The sequence below is a fragment of the Nipponia nippon genome, unplaced genomic scaffold, assembly GCF_047370975.1.
Source record: "Nipponia nippon isolate SJK-2023a ecotype South Korea unplaced genomic scaffold, ASM4737097v1 scaffold_31, whole genome shotgun sequence".
In the NCBI taxonomy this organism is placed as follows: Eukaryota; Metazoa; Chordata; class Aves; order Pelecaniformes; family Threskiornithidae; genus Nipponia; species Nipponia nippon.
The window spans coordinates 2001493-2017811 of record NW_028262349.1 but is presented as its reverse complement, the minus strand read 5'-3'; the positions used below and the strand labels follow the sequence as shown (position 1 = coordinate 2017811).

The window sequence follows — 16319 nt, the reverse complement described above, 5'->3', positions numbered from 1 at the left end:
CCTCAAATGCTTTTTCAAACTAAACTCCCCCTCCCTTGCCAGTAATAAAGGCTCTTCTGCTATCCCAACAGAGTCGGCGCTATGCAAGTGAACTATTTCAACAGTCACCATCCCTCTGCCAAGCAACACTATGACAAAAACTAACTAAACAGGACAGAGCACTTCAGACTGGTTCAGAAAAAAAACAAACCCTGATGTTGGAGGATCACCTGTAGGCTCCACGCGAGCGCAGAAGCCGCTGGAGGCAGGACAGGCTGCCCAGGTTAGAGGTCACTGGGAGATAGATGGCTGTGAAGAGACTCGTCTGCACGCTGTGTTTGATCAGATATGCTTCAGACAGAAGTAAAAAAAAATAAAAATAGCTTTCCTTTCTCCCTTTGCTACCGTTTAAGTGGAATTAAGAAACCAACTATAGACTACGCTGAAAAGGAGCGAGGGTTTAGTCTTGCTGGGTAATGAATACAATTGCCAGGATCCAGCTGCTAGAGCCACTGATAGGAGTGCCAAAACGCTCCTCCGCTTACATATCTTAAAAAAAATAACCTAGCCTCATAAAAATAATCTAAAGGGTTAATCTTCAAGCTTGCTTCCCCCAGTATTGCTAGAGAGCAAAAAGTTATTAACACCCAAATTCAGCTTCTCCGATTAATGGTGTCATATGATTTGCTGATAAAAAGCAGATCACGTTTGAAAAAAAAAAAAAAAAAGCACTGTCGGTCACAAGGATTCTGTCACAAACTTTCTATTTTCCCTTGGCACGTCACCAATTAGACCTACTTCTTTAGTCTGCTACCACCAGTATAAAAAAAAAAAGCATAATGGGTTTATAATTTGCCACCGAATCCCATAGCAACTGTACGTCACTTTAGATGTAAATTACAGACAATTCTTTCCCATGCAATTTGAAAACTATAGAGATGAATCTATAATTTGAGCAGATCCAAATGGTATATGGTTGAGAGAAAAAGCTACCCTAAATAATTGAAAGGAAACTGCCACAGGCCAAAACATTCCTCCTGCACAATGTTAAATGTCTCTTTGTCCCCTTCCTTCAAAGGGGAGGTGCCACATTCAGGTCAACACTGAGAACATTTAGCAGGAGTTTAGCAGTTCAGTATGTTCTGCATATCCTGTCCCATTTTTGCTGATTGCGAGGAGATGTACGTGTACAATGAGCTTCCTTTCCAGCCAGCCTCCTCTGATTCATTTAGTCATGTCACCGACTCATGTTCCCGATGTCGTAATAGCTTCAATTTTGACGGACTACAGCATCAGTGAATTAATAGGACAGGAAAAAACAGGTTACAGGAAAGGAGGAATGATGCAAAAAGCTTTACGATAATTTAATGAATTCTGATTCGAAAGCCGGATTGTTCTTCTCCTCCTGACACCTGCAAGCAGCTTTCAATTCCCAAGTCAGCATGAACACGCATTACCCTAAAGACCCTGTAATGACAGCAGGAGCCTTCATTTTGTATTTCGTGCTTTAAACAGCAAAATGAAGGCATCTGTAACAGCCTGCTCTAGAAGCAAAGTCTGAAAAAGTTCTTTCAATAAGCGGTGACTACAAGGGGTCGGTTTAACCCTAACCTTTGAGAAATAACTCCTGTCACAGTCGGTTTAAGAAGAGCACAGACGGCACAGGGAAGATGACTTGGGAAGCCACATCTATCAGACCACAGTTCCAAAATTCAGTTCAGCTCGTAGAGCACGGGGGCAACGTGCCTTGGTTATCTCAGCTTAGCCCCCAATAAATATTTGTGCATCTGCCAAAGTTCACCAGTGAATCAACCGGTGGCTTCAGTTCAAAATACTCCGTGTAACAGGGGCAGAGGGGTACAACGTGAGCAGGAGGCACCAATCCACTGCTGCATCGCGCGCCGACCGCAGCAGGGATGCTACGATCCTCTTAACGTCCTCCTAAAATCCTGAGGCCACCACGCAAGCCAGGACTAGGGCTGGCAGCCGAGTTGAGCCTGGCCTCCATCAGCTATGGTCAGGTCAACACAAAAGCTACAAATAATAGAGAAAGGTGGGTAACTGCAGTCGTTTGTTATCAAAAGACGATCCATCACTCAAGCTCACCAGCACCGCTCCTCAAGCCACAAAGAGTTTTTAAATAAATATGTGAAAGTCAGGAAATTCCCAGGTAAGGGTTCCAGGAACAGCCCTAACTCTGTTTACATGCCATCGACACCTACACCACAACAGGAGACGTACCTAACTGCCCAGTGACATTCGGGTCTGCCATGCAGCATTTTAAATCGTGCATTAAGATTTCTACTTACCCAGAACCCGCCACGACGTTGCTAAAAAAACGGGTGCGAAAAGCAAAGGATGAATGCCACAGAGGGAGACCTAGTGAGGTGTATTAGGTGCGGATAGGTACAATGTCCCACTGTCAAGGGTGAAAGGCAGGGTCCAGGATAAAGAATGAAAGAGGAAAATAAGGCAGGGGCGTGAGGAGTTCCCTTGTACCTCGACATGGGCAGCAAGAAAGCTGGAGGCAGACCAGAAGAGATGGGGAAGAGTCATGCCCTGCTTTTTTGGGGGGGTGGGAGGGCCTAAACAGAGCCTGCACGCACGCCCAAAGGGAACGCAGAAAACTGCAAGCTAATATAGAATTAGACTTCTTGGAGAACCAAGAGTTGTTTTAGGCTAACACACCAGACCGGCTCCATTTCATCAGTGGATAAATTGACTTGGGACACATTTTCCACCGCTCAGCCTTCAGCTGGGGAGCTCAGCAGTCAGCGCTCACGGTTTCACAACTGTGTGGAAGCAGTTTCAGGGGCGGCAAGTTTCACAAGGAGCAGATGGGCAACGTCTTAAAGCGTCCCCTATGAAGCCGGTGTTATTTTTAAGACTCATCTTTCTTTCAGGTGAGCGCACCCCCCCACTACTGGAGAAAGAAATCCTTTTAAGTACCGCAAGGAGCCAGCAGCCCTATGATCTGGACCTTTTCAGCAGCAGCTCCACGTTCTCCGTACGTGATACAGCAACAGCTTGCTGAAGCGTGGAGTTGGCCATCAATGCGCAGAAGCGCAGCCATTTAGTTCACCAGGACGCAGACGATTTAGTAGAGACCCAAGCGGGAGAGACTCAAGAAGACAAGTATCGTTTCTCCATAGTCCTGCTGCCTGATCCACACATGGTACAGCTCCACACCAAGAACGCAACTGCTCTGGCACAAGGGACACTAAAAACAAATGGCAGCTCGCCCGGCTGGGTGATCATTTTTGGATTATGTAATCCCAATACATTATTATTAGACCAAGAACAAACTCAAGCAAGCAACTGAAGACATTACCCTGCCTGTTCTGGCAAAGAGACAGAGACTTGTCGCAGAAATCGCACCGACGTGCTATCCCGGCGCACAGAACAGGTCAGACTGCACGCATGTTGGACTTCAGGTAACACAAACAACAGTATTGGATTCCAGGCCATTATACATATTACACAACGCTGTCGTCAGTTATACCACATTTAAAACCAAACTGAGCAGAAGAAGCCTTAGCAAATTTTTTCCATTTACCTACTGCAGACCAAAATTAAATCAGAGCCCAGACTGGACAAACACACGCTCCGAAGGTGTGTTATAAAGTTGTTTCTTGGCATCACCATAGCCAAGCGTTTCAGAGGAAGCAGAGACGTTCAACAAGCTGGAGAAACTGTTTATAGAACAAATGCAGAATGAGCATATGTGTTTAATAGCCCACTAATTGTTGCGTTATTCACTATACAAACAAGTGAGCTCTTCTGCCCTTATCCTTTCCTGCCCATTGAATCACCAGTAGCCTTTGACTATTTCTCTTTTGGGTGGCGGTGAAGGAAGCAAAGTTCATTAGTGGCCGTTGGCCACCAAACAATCTAGAGACCAGACTTCATTTAGAAAATAAACACCACTATTCATGTGTGACACGGACTCAGAATAGCTTCCCAAAATATTTAACGCAGCTGCCTGTAGTCTTCCTACTCTCCCTCCCCCAAAAGAAAAGGCTTTCCTAATATATAGGAAAGCTTTTTTTTTTTTCTTTCTTTCTTTTTCAGAGGAAAAGCTAATAACTCACTCTATCCAAGGCACTGATTCCTACTGACTTCTCATAACGCTGATAAACACTCATTAAAATATAAGTTGATAAACCCTGGTACAGTAATTACCTTCGTCCCCATACAGAGATTGCCCAATTCAGTGATGTGATGTGATGTAACCAACACCCTAAATTAAAAATAGTGTTGTGACAACATATGGTTTATCCTACAGAAGCTGGCAGGCAGGACAGTCCTAATGACAAACGGGTTAGGTTCCCAGCTTCCCCCAGCTCCCTGGCAAGGTGAGGAGACAGATACGCTCTTCGCAGGATCAGAGGCGGAAAGAAAAAAAAAAAATAAAATTACAATAAAAAGGACAGCTTTTAATCCCTCTCCGGTCCAGCCTAACGACAGATGCCGAGTATTACCATTATTCTTTATTTACGTGACTAATAAGCTCTCTGGATGCATTTCAAGGAAATATCTCGGAAAAGACAATCTGGAAATTTCAAAATACAGCCCCAGCCTGAACCCGCCCCCCCCCGGGGAGCGCAGCACCGGCCCGGGGCGGGGGGGCACACACCGGGGTGCCCCGGGGAGGCAGGGACACCCCCCGACCCGGGATGCCAGCACCGGGGGTGGACAACCCCCCCCCCCCCCGGGGCGATACCGGCCCCCCCCGGGGCTGGAAACCCACGTCACGTTCACGGGGGGGGCCGCACCCTCCCACACGCACACGGCGGGGGGGGGGGGAGCACCAATGTCCCCCACCCCCCCAAGGCACTTACCGGGGAGGGAGGGCGGCTGCCAGTCACCTACCGGGAGGGACACCGAGAGCCCCCCCCCAGCATCTACCGGGGGGCGGCAGCGGGACCCCGGGTCCCCCAGTCACCCACGGGGGGAGGGGGCACGTTGGAGTCCCCCCAACAGTTACCGGGGGGGTACACCGACACCTCCCGGTCCTCCTCAGGCACTGACCGGAGGATCGTGACCCCTCCCCGGTCACCTCCCGGGGGGGGGGCCCCAAACACCAACGGCGGGGACGGGAGGGGGGCACCCCCGGGGCGTTACCGGGGGAGAGGGGGCACAGCGAGACCCCTCCGGTCTCCCTCAGGTACCCGACAGTGGGATCGCCCCCCTCGCCCCCGGTCACTCACGGAGAAGGGGGGGCCGGGAGCGCCCCGCATCTCCTCAGCCTCTCACCGGGGAGGGCCTCACACCGAGCGACACCCCCCCCCCCCCCCATTTCCCCGGTCATCCGCCGCGGTCCGCCCCCCCGCCCCGCCACACACCCTGCAGCGGCAGGACCGGGCCCCCCCCCCTCACAACGACGCCGGTGCCAACCCCGCCGGTGCCGCCCGCGGGGCTCCGGCCAGGGCCTCGTGGCGGCCACCCGCCCGCCGCGGGGCCGTGCCCGCCGCCCCACGCCCGCCGTCCCTACCTTGCAGGCCTGGTAGCTCTCGAAGGCGCGCAGGGCGCTCTCCGTGAGCTTGACGTGGAAGACGGAGACGCGGGTGCCGCGGCCGAGGCGGCCGCAGGACAGCCCGTACCCGCGCTCCGCCTGCAGCGCCGCCATCTTGGGACCGTCTCCCCCTCCGCGCCTGGGCCGCCGGGGCCTCCCGCCGCTGCCACGCCCCCCTCATGCATTATTCATGACCCGCCCGACCGTCGCTCCTCCAGCCCCGCCCACCCGGGGCTCCTGTTGCTGGGGCGAGGCGGTGGGCAGCGCTCGTTCCCATTGGCCGAGCCCCGTCGGTCGCCAAGCCGGATTGGGAGAAGGGAAGAGGAGGCGGGGATATGCAAACGAGGGCCGCGGGGCATGACGGGGAGGGTGGTTTGGTGCAGCCCTCCGGCGCTGGAGGACCCCGGGGCGGGCATCCCCCGTTCCCCGGGCACAAACCCCCGGGCTCGGCCTGGGGACCCCGGGCTCCCCCCCCGGGCAGGGCCTGCGGGGCCCCCCCAGGCCTCCCCCTTGGGCATCGCCTCCCCCGGGCAGGGCCCGGAGGCCCCGGGTTCCCCCCACAGCAGGGCCCGGGGGGGCTGCGGGGAGCCCGGGCTGCGGGGAGCCCAGGCCGCGGCTCCACGCTCACCAGGCCTCTGCTGCCACAGCTGCGGCGGAGCTCTGCGGGGTCCGCAATTAACGCCCCGCACCCAAATTAAACAGCCGCTCCCGGCCACCCGTGTGTGGCAATGGGGGGACAGCCGAGAGGAGCATCCCCCCAGCCCTCGCTGGCAATGAAGAGGCCCGGGCGTGAAGGAATTGTCCTTTATTTGGGAGGTTCACAGTCGGTTTGGGGTGGGAGGACAGTGCTACAACCCCCCTCCGTGAGCAGAGCTGGGACCCGGGCAGCGGCGGGCCCCGGGGAGAGCTGCAGGGCAAAGCGGGACCCCCAAGAGCCCGGACCCGCAGGGGCAGCCCGGAGGGGAGGCCTCCAGCGCGGCCTTCCCGCATCCCACCCGCTGCGGGTTTCTTTGGCTTCCTTTGGACATGGCACGCTCCGGGGAAGCGCCAAGGAGGGGAGCGGGTGCCTGCGGGAGGGCCGAGCCCCCCAGGACTGGGAGAATCTCGCTGCACATGCCCCTGGGCACATCTGGGCCGCTTCCCTTCCCGCAGCCGGGCCAGCTGCAGAAACCACCCTGCCCGTGGTCCTTCCACGTGCCTCCCCTGCCCGTCCCGCCATGGCGGCGGGACCACGGCGCCCACGGGGGCTCACCGGGCTGGGGACAGCCACGGCGTACCGGTGCGCAGGAGCTCCCGTTCCCCTCAACACACTCGGGGCTGGGGGCCGAGCCCCCGCTGCCCTGGGAGGGTGCTCAGAGGTCTCTGCTCTGCCCGCGGCTCCGTCCCCGCAGCCGTGCTCCGCCTGCGCCGGGAGGGATACAGGGGATGCCGGGAGGGGGATCCAGCACCTCCAGCAGAGAAAGCATCCATATTTCTGCAACTGCGAGTCCGTGGGGAGGGGTCGGCGCAGCCCCGGGGAAGCCCCTTGGCAGGAGAGTGGCACATCCTGGTGCAGGTCCTGTGCCGCAGGGCCGCCCCGCCGCCATCCTTAGTTCCTCGCCGCGATGACCACGGACAAGGCCACGCCGCCGAGCGCGATGGCTGTTGCACCGAAGAGCCACTTCCAGGGGATGGACTGAGGAGGAGAGATCGGCGAGGTGATGGGATGCACGTGGCATGCCGCGAGCCCCGCCAGGAGCAGGGATGTGCTGCGAGCCCTGCCGGCAGCAGGGACGTGCAGCCCTGCCTGTGCTGGCACAGGGCCACGGGGCGGCACCGAGCTCCCAACGCGCATCCGAGATAACGCAGCCCAAAAAGGCAAGTGCTGCATCGGCTCTGCCCAGCGCGTGGCCGGCACGTCCGCGGGGACAGCGTGTGCCGCCGCGGGCCCAGCTGACGGCGCTTTCCACCGGCGCAGCCAGCGGGCTCCTGAGTGCAGCAGCTGGGAGCAAAGTCCGGATGCCTCCAGCTGGCATCGCTGGCACCCATCAGATAGAGCCAGGAGCACAGCCACAGCTATCGGCACTTTCCTGGCACGGCTGCCAGAGCACGGGCCCCCGGGGGACGCTACCACATCCCCTGTGCCCAGCCCGGCACTCCCTGCCCCAGGGGTGGCCCCCACCCGCTCTGCCACCCCCCCGGAGGGTCAGCACCAGCCCTTACCCAGGGCAGCTTGTCTTTGCACTTCCCCGGGGCTCCGGCAGCGCTGGGATTCCCGAGCATCTTCCTGTACATCTCCGTCTCCACGTTCTTCTGGTCCGCGTGCTTCTTCACCAGCTTGGAGAGCTCAGCGTGGATGGTCTGGGAAGGAGAGCGCGGCGCTGCAGTTATCGGCCCTGCGCCATCCCTGCAGTACAGGGGAGGGGACGGGGACCACAGTGCCACCAACGACAGGTCCGATCACCCGGGGGCTGTGCAAGAGCTTTGTGGAACAGCTCAGAAGCAGCCGGGGGGGGGCTGATGGCCTCGTCCTGCCCCACTCCCCTGCACTGAGGGGCTGCACGAGGCTGGTGTCGGTCACCCAGGCTGGGTGCCCCGTGGGTCTGAGTGCCCCTCTGCCCTTGCTGGCCACCCAAGCTGTTCCCTGCCTGGCAGTGGGGAGCAGAGTCCAGGGCTGATGCCAGACATCGGGAAAAGGATTTTCTGCTTTAATTGAGATGGAAAAGTTTCTGCCTTGGGGACAGACGTGCCCGAGCTCTCCCACTTTTCTATCTGGAAGCAGGCTGGGAAAGCCGGCTTAAACTCAGCCCGGTCAGAAGCAGGATTGCAGCAAGAGCCGGGAGCGTGTCGGTACCTGCCCAGCTGCGCCGAGCGGCAGCGATGGCTGGGGCTGGAGGGAGCGCTGCAGGAGAAAGCTCTACGTCCTGCGCGGAGCTCACAGCCTCCCAAAAAGCAGTGAGAAGCACCAGTGAGCTGAGCAGGGCACCGCCAGCCATTCCCTGAGCCATGGTGGCCCGAAGGGTGCTGTGGCCATGCTGTGCCCTCTGCTGGGGACGACACGCTCTGGGCGGCCTCCCCGAAACACCGGCACCATCACCAGCCACCCACACCGGCTCCGGCTCACGTCAGCTCGCCCAGAGACCGGCCAGGACTTCACCAGACCATGCCACACTTGGCACCGCTGCCTTGAACATGAGGCTTTGGATGTCCAGAGGGTGCAAAGCAGCAAAGCGCCTGCAGGCACCCCCAGCTCACTGGGGCTGGCATGGCAGCGTAGGACAAACGTCAGCCTCTCCTCCTGCTCCCAGAATGTGCGTTTCCAAGGGGTCAGGAGAAGGGAGCCCAGTGGCTGATGGTCTGTAACAGCTGAAAGGTGCCGACAGCCCCAGAGACCCAGGTTTCCTCGTCCGAGGCAGGTGGAGCCGAGCATTTCTCGAGCCTGTTTTCACCACCAGTAGCCGTAGCCCGTGACTCACCGATGCATGTTTAACGCTGCCGTCCGGAGCGGCACCGCCACTTCCCTGGGAGTCCCGGCAGCCAGCCGGAGAGGCCAGTAATTTGCTCTACTTGTGGTTTCACTGGTAACGTCACTGCTGGGCATTTTGATTTTTCACCCCTCTCCAATTAAAAGCTTCATTCGAATGGGCTGGGGAGCAGCCGCCCCGCCAACAGTGACGTGCCGGAGATGCACAGGGGGAGCTGCTCCCGGCACTGCCTGCGTCGCTTGTGCTGCTCACTCACCACAGCTCCCACCCAAACTTGCCAGGGAAGCGAAGCCTTTGAGATCCTGCTCATCCCTCCCCACGGGTGAGCTCAGACCAGGAGCCATGGGGCCACCGAGCACCAGCTTCCACAGTGCCCCATCCTACCCGTGACCTTCAGGCACCAGGGAACACGACAGGAATCACCAGGGTCTGGTAAATCGTCCAGGAAAGAGGCGGTTAAAACGACAGACCCAGTCGAGGACTAAAGCCCGCCTGTAGAACCAAGCCCCCCACCTCGACCCTGCGCAGGCAGCACCTCCCCTGCCTCTCCCCCAGGCTCGCTCCTGCTGCGGCCATTTCCTGGCACTGGCTTTTGATTTCTCCCGAGGCTCTGGTCCTGCAGCTGATCATTAACCGACAGGAAATTCCTGACCCAGAGCTCGCCCTGGCCTGGGCGCTGGACCGAGGTCTGGGCTGCTCCCGCCGCCCAGTGAATCACGCTCCGGGCTGCTGAGCGAGTCTGCAGGGACTCGGCTCTGCTCCACTTCCCACAGCCATGGCACGAGCCACTGGAGCCACCTGGGGAAGCCGGAGCAGCCAGGGCCCCGTACACACAGGACTGCTGAAGCAGGGATGGGTTGGCAGGGAGTCCTGCCACCGCAAGGACCAAAGGGCAAAGAGGGAGTCTCACAACACAGATAAGGGACCCACCAGTCCAGCCAAGCTCCAATGCTGCACCACGGGGTGCATCACCCCACGGCTGCCCAGGCCCTGGGGGCTATTTCCAGCCTCCCTTCAGCCTTCCATGGGGGACGCCGAGGTTTGCAGGGCCACGGACAAGAGGAGAGCGTCCTGCAGACACCCAGCTCAGCAGGATCACTGGCGGCATGCGCAGCAGCCTACCTTGTTTGAAGGCTCCAGCTTCAACGCTGCCTTTAAGATGGGGATGGCCTCTCTGTATTCGCCCTGCTGAGCCAGGACCTGGAAGGTGAGATACGGATTGAGCCGTGCTCAATCACGCTCCGTCTGCCACGGCTGGGCCCGGCCGTGCCGCGGAGAAGGAACAGCAGCGCCTGCCTCACCTTGCCCTTTCGGAAGAGAGCCTTGATGTTCCCCGGCTGGTGCTCCAGCACGAGGTTACAGGACTTGAGCGCCGCCTCATAATGGTCCAATTTAAGCTGAGAAGCTGCCAGGTTGTTGAGACATTTCACCTTCACGTCCAGCAGCTCAGCCTCCTCGTCCGGGCTGAAGTCGACTGCAAAGACCCCAGAGCCAGGTTACAGGGGGAAGGGAGCCCAGGCAGCTCTCGCCCGGGGCAGGAGCAAGTACCTTTCGAGCTGGAGCCGATGACCTTGAGGGCAATGTCGTAGGAGTTGATAGCCAGCACGTAATCTGCCTGCTGGTAGAAGAAGTTGCCGCGCTCCCGCTTGCGGTTGGCCAGCTCTATCTTCTCCTTCCCGCTGAGCAGCTCCAGGTCCGGCGCGTCCCGAGCCGCCAGCAGCTCCACCTCCAGGGTGAGGGCCGCGTTGGGTGGGACGTCAGGGCTCCTGCGCAAAGAGGGGCACGAAGCCGTGGCACCGTTGCCACCTCTGCCAGTTCCACCAGCCACTGGGCCACATAGATTTAGCACCACGGCCCAGAAATCAGAGCCACAGAAGCTCCCTGGGACAGGGTGTGATGCAGATTGTTCCCCCCAGGCAGGACACGCTGCCGTCCCCTGCACGTGACAAGCGAGCAGGGTTTCTCTGCCCACAGATGCTGGGCTTCTTGGCTGGGATGTCACTGGGAGCACAGGGGACAGCTTTCAGAGCCCTGTTTGGGGCCATCCTGCTCTACCCCATGCCCTCCCCGCTCACCTGCCCTGCGCGCCGTAGCAGTACTTTGCATCTGACACGATCAAAGCCGTCTCTCCCATTTCCAGGAGCTGCACGCACAGGTCCAGAGCCTACAGGGAACAACATCGTGGGGAGGGAGCACAAGCAAGGGCAGAGGGGCTGCTTCCGACCCAAAAAACCAGGGATGTCACTGACCCCAACCCCTCCCCGCGCCCCCCGAGGCGAGGTCCTGCCCCGCAGGGTGAAAACAAGGCAGCGATAAAGCGGGGCAAGCTTCCTCCCAGCCCTGACCTGCAAGACATCGCAGTCCCCCAGCGTGAAGGTGAGGGCAGGGTTCTCCTCCACCACGCTGCCATCTTCCAGCGTGGCCTTCAGGCGGACGGTGACGTCCTGGCCCTTGCGGGGACGGGTGTCCACCCCCTGGCCCGGCACCAGCGTCTTCTTCTTGAGCAAGCCACTCCCTGGGCAAGGAGAAGCCGGAGGCACATCAGCCCATAGCGGGGAGGGAAAAGCCCGACTCCCACCGCCCTGCTCTGGCTCCTGGCTGGCCTTCGTGGTGCAGGAAGCACCGGCAGAGCCACGGGGAAGCCCATGAGGCCCCGCGAGCCCAGCGCCCTCCTGCCCCGATTCTTACCCAAAACATCGAGCCACTCCTGGGGGTCCTCAGCCGCTTCCCCCCCGTCCTGCTCCGGGGGCTGGGTGTCCTCCCGCGGCGGGGCCGGCGGCCGGCCCATGTCCTCCAGCGGGGGCAGCTCGCTCAGGTCCTCCTCCTCCTCCTCCTCCTCCTCCTCTTCTTCCAGGACCTCGAAATCCTCCGCCGCATCCAGCTGAGCGGCGTCGGCCGTCGGTGACGGCTCGGTGCCGGTGCCTGCCCGGCCCGGGGAGCCGCTCCTCGGTTCCTCCCCGCTGGAAGCCATCGCGGCGGAGCAACCTGGAGAGAGAACGGGGGTCGGGCCTGCGCTTACCGGGAGCGCCGGGGCCCTGCGGGGGGAATGCGCGGCTCGGGCAGGGGAGGGAATGGGCCCCGCGGAGGGGGTGGGGGGTACGGACGCGGCCCCGGCCCGGTACCGGTAGCAGGAGGGGCCGCCCCGCGCGCGCCCCCCGCCGCCACGTGCCCGCCCCCCGCCCGCGGGGCCCCACGTCAGCCGTCACGCGCCGGGACTCCCCTTAGCAACGGCCGCCGCCGCCGCGCGCCCCCCGCCGCTCCCACCTGGCCCGCGAAGCCGCCGCCGCCGGCCCCGCCCCCCCGCTCCTATTGGGCCGGCCCCGCCCACCGCGCTGACGCCATTGGGTGGCGAGAACGCTCGTCAACGAGGCGCCGGACGGGGCTTAGCGCTGCCTTAAAGGGGCCGCTACGCAGCACCCGCTCCGCGGGGCCGGGACCCGGGGCGCTCAACGCTGGGCCATGGCGCGGGGACCCGTGTGTGCCCGGGGGTCTCGGCACTGGCACTGGGGCGGCCCCGTAGCGCCCGAGGGGGTCCTGGCCCTCTCCCTCCGCCAGCCGCCACTACTTCCGGCTCGGCGCCGGGACGCAAGGGCGCGCTGACGTTGCAGGGGTCACGCTCGGCGTGACCCCCGCACCCGGAAGCGAGGCGCGGCTGCCGGTGCCGCCCCCGCTCCCGTCATGTGAAGCGGCGGGACCGGCTCCCCCAGGTGCGCGGGTGGGGCCGGCAGGAGGCCCCGGGGAGGGGCCCAGGCCCGCGTCCCCCCGAGGGAGCCCGGTACCGGGGCGGAGGGGGGGTCACTACCGGGGCCGGGAGGCGGCGGGCGGGCAGGGGGACCTCGTTACCGGCGTCGGGTGCGTGTGGAGCCGCCCGGGGACCGTCACGGCGGCGGGGAGGCAGGGGTACCTCCGGTACCGGCGGTGTGGCAGGGCGGAGGGGGTCCCATTACCGGGGACACGGGGGAGAGGGGTCTCCGTTACCGGCCCCGGGGGCACGGGAGACTCCCGCCGTCCCGGCTGAGCCGCCCCCCGCGGTCCCGCAGGCCGCCATGGAGCCCACGGCCTCGCAGGTGTTCTGCGGGCGGGTGCTGGGCATGGTCAACGCCGAGGACGTCAACGCCATCATCCTGGCCCAGAAAAACATGTGAGTCCCGGGGGAAACCGGCCGGCGGGGAGCCCGGTACCGGCACCGGGAGCTTCCCGGGATCTTTGCCAAGCTCCGTTTGCTTCCCTCACCCAGGTTGGATCGATTCGAGAAGACCAACGAGATGCTGCTCAACTTCAACAACCTCTCCAGTGTCCGCATGCAGCAGATGAACGAGCGTTTCCTCCACCACACCAAGACGCTGGTGGAAATGAAGAAGGACCTGGACAGCATTTTCCGGAGGATCCGGTGGGAACGGGGAACGGGAACGCCGCTGCCGGGGGGGAGGGAGACGGCACGGAGAGCGCGGGGCGGCTCCTCGGGGTCTGAGCAGGCTGCAGGGGCGTTAGAGCGGGACGTGAGCAGGAGCTGGGGGCAGTTTTGGAAGTCAAAATGGTCGGAGAGAGGAAAGCGCGCGGCTGAGCGACGCGCGGAGGCAGCGGGAGAGGAGCTGCGGGGGCCGGAGCTTTGGGATTCCTCAGTTCTGCTCCAGCCGGGATGGTCTGCGCTCCCTCGAGGCAGCAGGACGGTTGGGGAACGCAGGATTATCGGCTTCCCGTGAACTCGGCTCGCTCTCTCCTCCCCCAGGACGCTGAAAGGGAAGCTGGCGAAGCAGTACCCGGAGGCTTTCAGCAGTGAGTGATTCCCCCGACGCGGGGATTTTCCGTCGGTTTTCTTCCCCTGCGAAGCGTCCCTTTTCCTAAAAACGTGTGAGGCAGCTCTCGGGAGCCGGGAGAAGCCGCAGAGACGTCCAGGCATGCGCTAAAAGCCTGGAAAGCTTCTTGATTATATTAAATGTGGTTGCAAGAAGTTACAAATGGCCGCTAATTTATGTGGCATTGTATTTTTTTTTTTAATTGACTGCTGCTACAAGCAGACAAAATTTAGAATTAGAAATGAGCAAATTGTTCTGCTGGGGCACCTCTCGTGCCTGCTGTCTCAGCGGCAGCGCCTCGTCTCGCGTGGCCGCAGCAGCAAAACTAACGTTTGCGTCTTCCCCTTCCAGACATCCACGAATCTCCCATCCTAGAAGACGACGACGACTTCGACCCCGTCCCGAAAAGCACGACAACCACCATCGCTACCTCTGAGCAGAGCACGGAGTCCTGCGACACCAGCCCTGACATCATCTCTCCCACCATGAGTCAGGATTTTGAGGATTTATCCCAAGGCCAGTACGATTTACCGGCCGTGAACGGACAGAGTCTCACAGATGAAGACACGGCCAACGACCTGGACTAGGTGTGCGGGTCCTGCGCCGCCACCCGCCCCCGGAGAACTTTCTACCTTGTATTTATATTTGTGTGTTTCTTTTTTTTTTTTGGGGGGGGACGAGGGAAGCGAAGGCTGAGAGAAGCAATGGCCGAGTGAAGAAGGGCGCCCTTCTGCCTCCAAACTGCCACCGCAGTGTAAACCCCGTGACTCGCTCGAGGGTAAATAAGTAAAACGTGGGTTTGAAACGCCTCTTGTCCTTTCTCATTTGTGCGGCCAGGAGAGCGGCAAAACCCCACCTTCGACATCGACTTTGGTGCAGAAGAGCCGTCTTGGGGCACGGGCGTTTTTTCCTTAAGGAATGCTCTCTCTGTGGCTCACGTGTGCCCGCCAGCGCTCCGGCTTTCCTGCGGGTCTGTCCGTGCTGCTAACGGCCTCGTGCCGGCTGTTTCCCTATGGCTGCTGCGTTTCCCGCCTGCGGGAAGAGCCTGAGCCGGGTTTCCCTTTGGCTCCTGCGCTGTGTCGCAGCTCAGCCCCTCACGCAGGGCTCCTGCGGCCGCACAGGCAGGCCCGCGCCGGCCCGTTCCCTCCCTGGCCCCTCACGGTGTCCGGGGGATCGGCCCGAGGCTCTTTGCGGCCTGCTGCTGCCCGTGAGGGGCTGAGGGGAGAGTGTGGGGCTGGAGGCCCGGGCTGTGGGCGTGGGGCTGTGGCGGGCGGTCCCGGGGCCGTTAACGGGGCCGGTGCGAGGCCCTGACAGGGCCCGGGCCCCCGGTACCGGAGGCGGGCGGGGGCCGTTGGCGCCTGCGCACTGCGCCGCTGTGGAGAAAGGGGCGGGGCGATGACGCGCCGGTTGTGACGCAGCCACGGGCGGATTCCGGTTCCGGTCGCCCCTTTTCTCAGCAGCGAGGCAGCGGGTGCGCGCGGTGCGGGGCCGGGGCGGGAATCCGGATCCCGGGGCGGGGGCTCGGTCCCGGGAACGGGGAGGGGGGGAGCGCGTCCCGGGTGGGGGCGGGCACGGCGGCGGCGGGGCCCTGTGGAGGGGCGGGGGGGGGGGGACACGGGACCGGGGCCTCTCCTGAGGGCCCGGCCGGGGGTGACATGGCCGCCGCCGCCGCTCTCCACAGAGGCGAAGGGTGCCAAGATGCAGATCTTCGTGAAGACGCTGACGGGTAAAACCATCACCCTGGAGGTGGAACCCAACGATACGATCGAGAACGTCAAAGCCAAGATCCAGGATAAGGAAGGTACCGGTGGGCCGGGGGGGAGCGGCGGGGCAGCCCCCGCCTGCCCTCGCTCCGCGGGCGTCCCCCGCCGCCATCGCTGCCCTCCGCCCTGGTGGCTCCTCTCTCCCTCGCAGGGATCCCCCCTGACCAGCAGCGGCTGATCTTCGCGGGCAAGCAGCTGGAGGATGGCCGCACCCTCGCAGACTACAACATCCAGAAAGGTAGCCCGCCGGATCCCGGGCTGCTTTATCTCAATATTTTATGTTTTGGGGGTCCCGGCTGCTCCCCAGCAGCACCTGGCCCCGCTGTGACCCTTCTCTCTCGTTTCAGAGTCCACCCTGCACCTGGTGCTGCGCCTGCGGGGCGGCATCATCGAGCCCTCCCTCCGCCAGCTCGCCCAGAAATACAACTGCGACAAAATGATCTGCCGCAAGTACGTCCCCACCGTCCCCCCGTGTCCCCCCGCCGCCTGGGGACCCTCCTCCCGCTCCCCTTCCCCGGGGAGACGGGGCTCTGCTGACCTTCCGCCCCCCTCCCCAGGTGCTATGCCCGCCTGCACCCCCGCGCCGTCAACTGCCGCAAGAAGAAGTGCGGCCACACCAACAACCTCCGCCCCAAGAAGAAGGTCAAGTAGAGCGGGCAGCGGCGGCCCTGCCCGCGCCCCTGCCTGCGCCCTTCCAATAAAGCATCGCAGCGCTCAAGCCGCTCCCGTTTTGTGTTGGTTTTTGCCCAAATCGGCGTGGTTTTCAATAAAAGACGGGGGGGGGGGGGTGGGGGGCGGCGAT

At 61.4% G+C, this 16319-nt stretch overlaps 4 protein-coding genes across 8 annotated transcripts in view; 2 read left to right on the top strand and 2 right to left on the bottom strand.

Moving 5' to 3' along the window:
- The window catches only part of ELL (elongation factor for RNA polymerase II), a 53031-nt gene extending 47375 nt beyond the window's left edge, over positions 1-5656 (bottom strand). The window contains exon 1 of one of the 2 annotated variants that reach the window (XM_087769455.1): positions 5474-5656. In XM_087769455.1, the coding sequence (XP_087625581.1) occupies positions 5474-5608 (135 nt within the window). In that variant the 5' untranslated portion in view covers positions 5609-5656. The remainder of the gene's footprint in view (positions 1-5473) is intronic. The other variant, XM_087769452.1, reaches the window with a different exon arrangement.
- Positions 5657-6284: 628 nt separating this feature from the next.
- Positions 6285-12361, bottom strand: FKBP8 (FKBP prolyl isomerase 8). Its single transcript, XM_087769123.1, has 9 exons — positions 12223-12361; positions 11647-11943; positions 11304-11473; positions 11034-11122; positions 10507-10724; positions 10260-10432; positions 10081-10158; positions 7697-7834; positions 6285-7169 (listed from the first exon to the last, which is right to left on the bottom strand). Exons 2-9 carry the CDS (start codon positions 11927-11929, stop codon positions 7083-7085), a joined length of 1236 nt encoding a protein of 411 aa, XP_087625249.1. The 5' UTR covers positions 11930-11943; positions 12223-12361; the 3' UTR covers positions 6285-7082.
- A 165-nt stretch (positions 12362-12526) lies between these two features.
- On the top strand, positions 12527-14532 carry KXD1 (KxDL motif containing 1). 3 transcript variants are annotated; one of them, XM_087769126.1, is made up of 5 exons: positions 12527-12665; positions 12999-13099; positions 13196-13348; positions 13688-13734; positions 14106-14532. In XM_087769126.1, the coding sequence occupies exons 2-5, from the start codon at positions 13005-13007 to the stop codon at positions 14339-14341; spliced, it is 531 nt and encodes a 176-aa protein (XP_087625252.1). In that variant the 5' UTR covers positions 12527-12665; positions 12999-13004; the 3' UTR covers positions 14342-14532. The 3 variants fall into 3 exon arrangements, with proteins under 3 accessions (XP_087625252.1, XP_087625253.1, XP_009464538.1); XM_087769127.1 differs by having other exon boundaries at positions 12625-12733; XM_009466263.2 differs by lacking the exon at positions 12527-12665 and having other exon boundaries at positions 12802-13099.
- Positions 14533-15097: 565 nt separating this feature from the next.
- UBA52 (ubiquitin A-52 residue ribosomal protein fusion product 1) lies at positions 15098-16235 on the top strand. Of its 2 annotated transcripts, none has more exons than XM_087769130.1 (5): positions 15098-15225; positions 15436-15555; positions 15669-15755; positions 15865-15967; positions 16075-16235. In XM_087769130.1, the coding sequence occupies exons 2-5, from the start codon at positions 15453-15455 to the stop codon at positions 16166-16168; spliced, it is 387 nt and encodes a 128-aa protein (XP_087625256.1). In that variant the 5' UTR covers positions 15098-15225; positions 15436-15452; the 3' UTR covers positions 16169-16235. The 2 variants fall into 2 exon arrangements, with proteins under 2 accessions (XP_087625256.1, XP_087625257.1); XM_087769131.1 differs by having other exon boundaries at positions 15210-15234.
- The last annotated feature ends 84 nt before the right edge of the window (positions 16236-16319 follow it).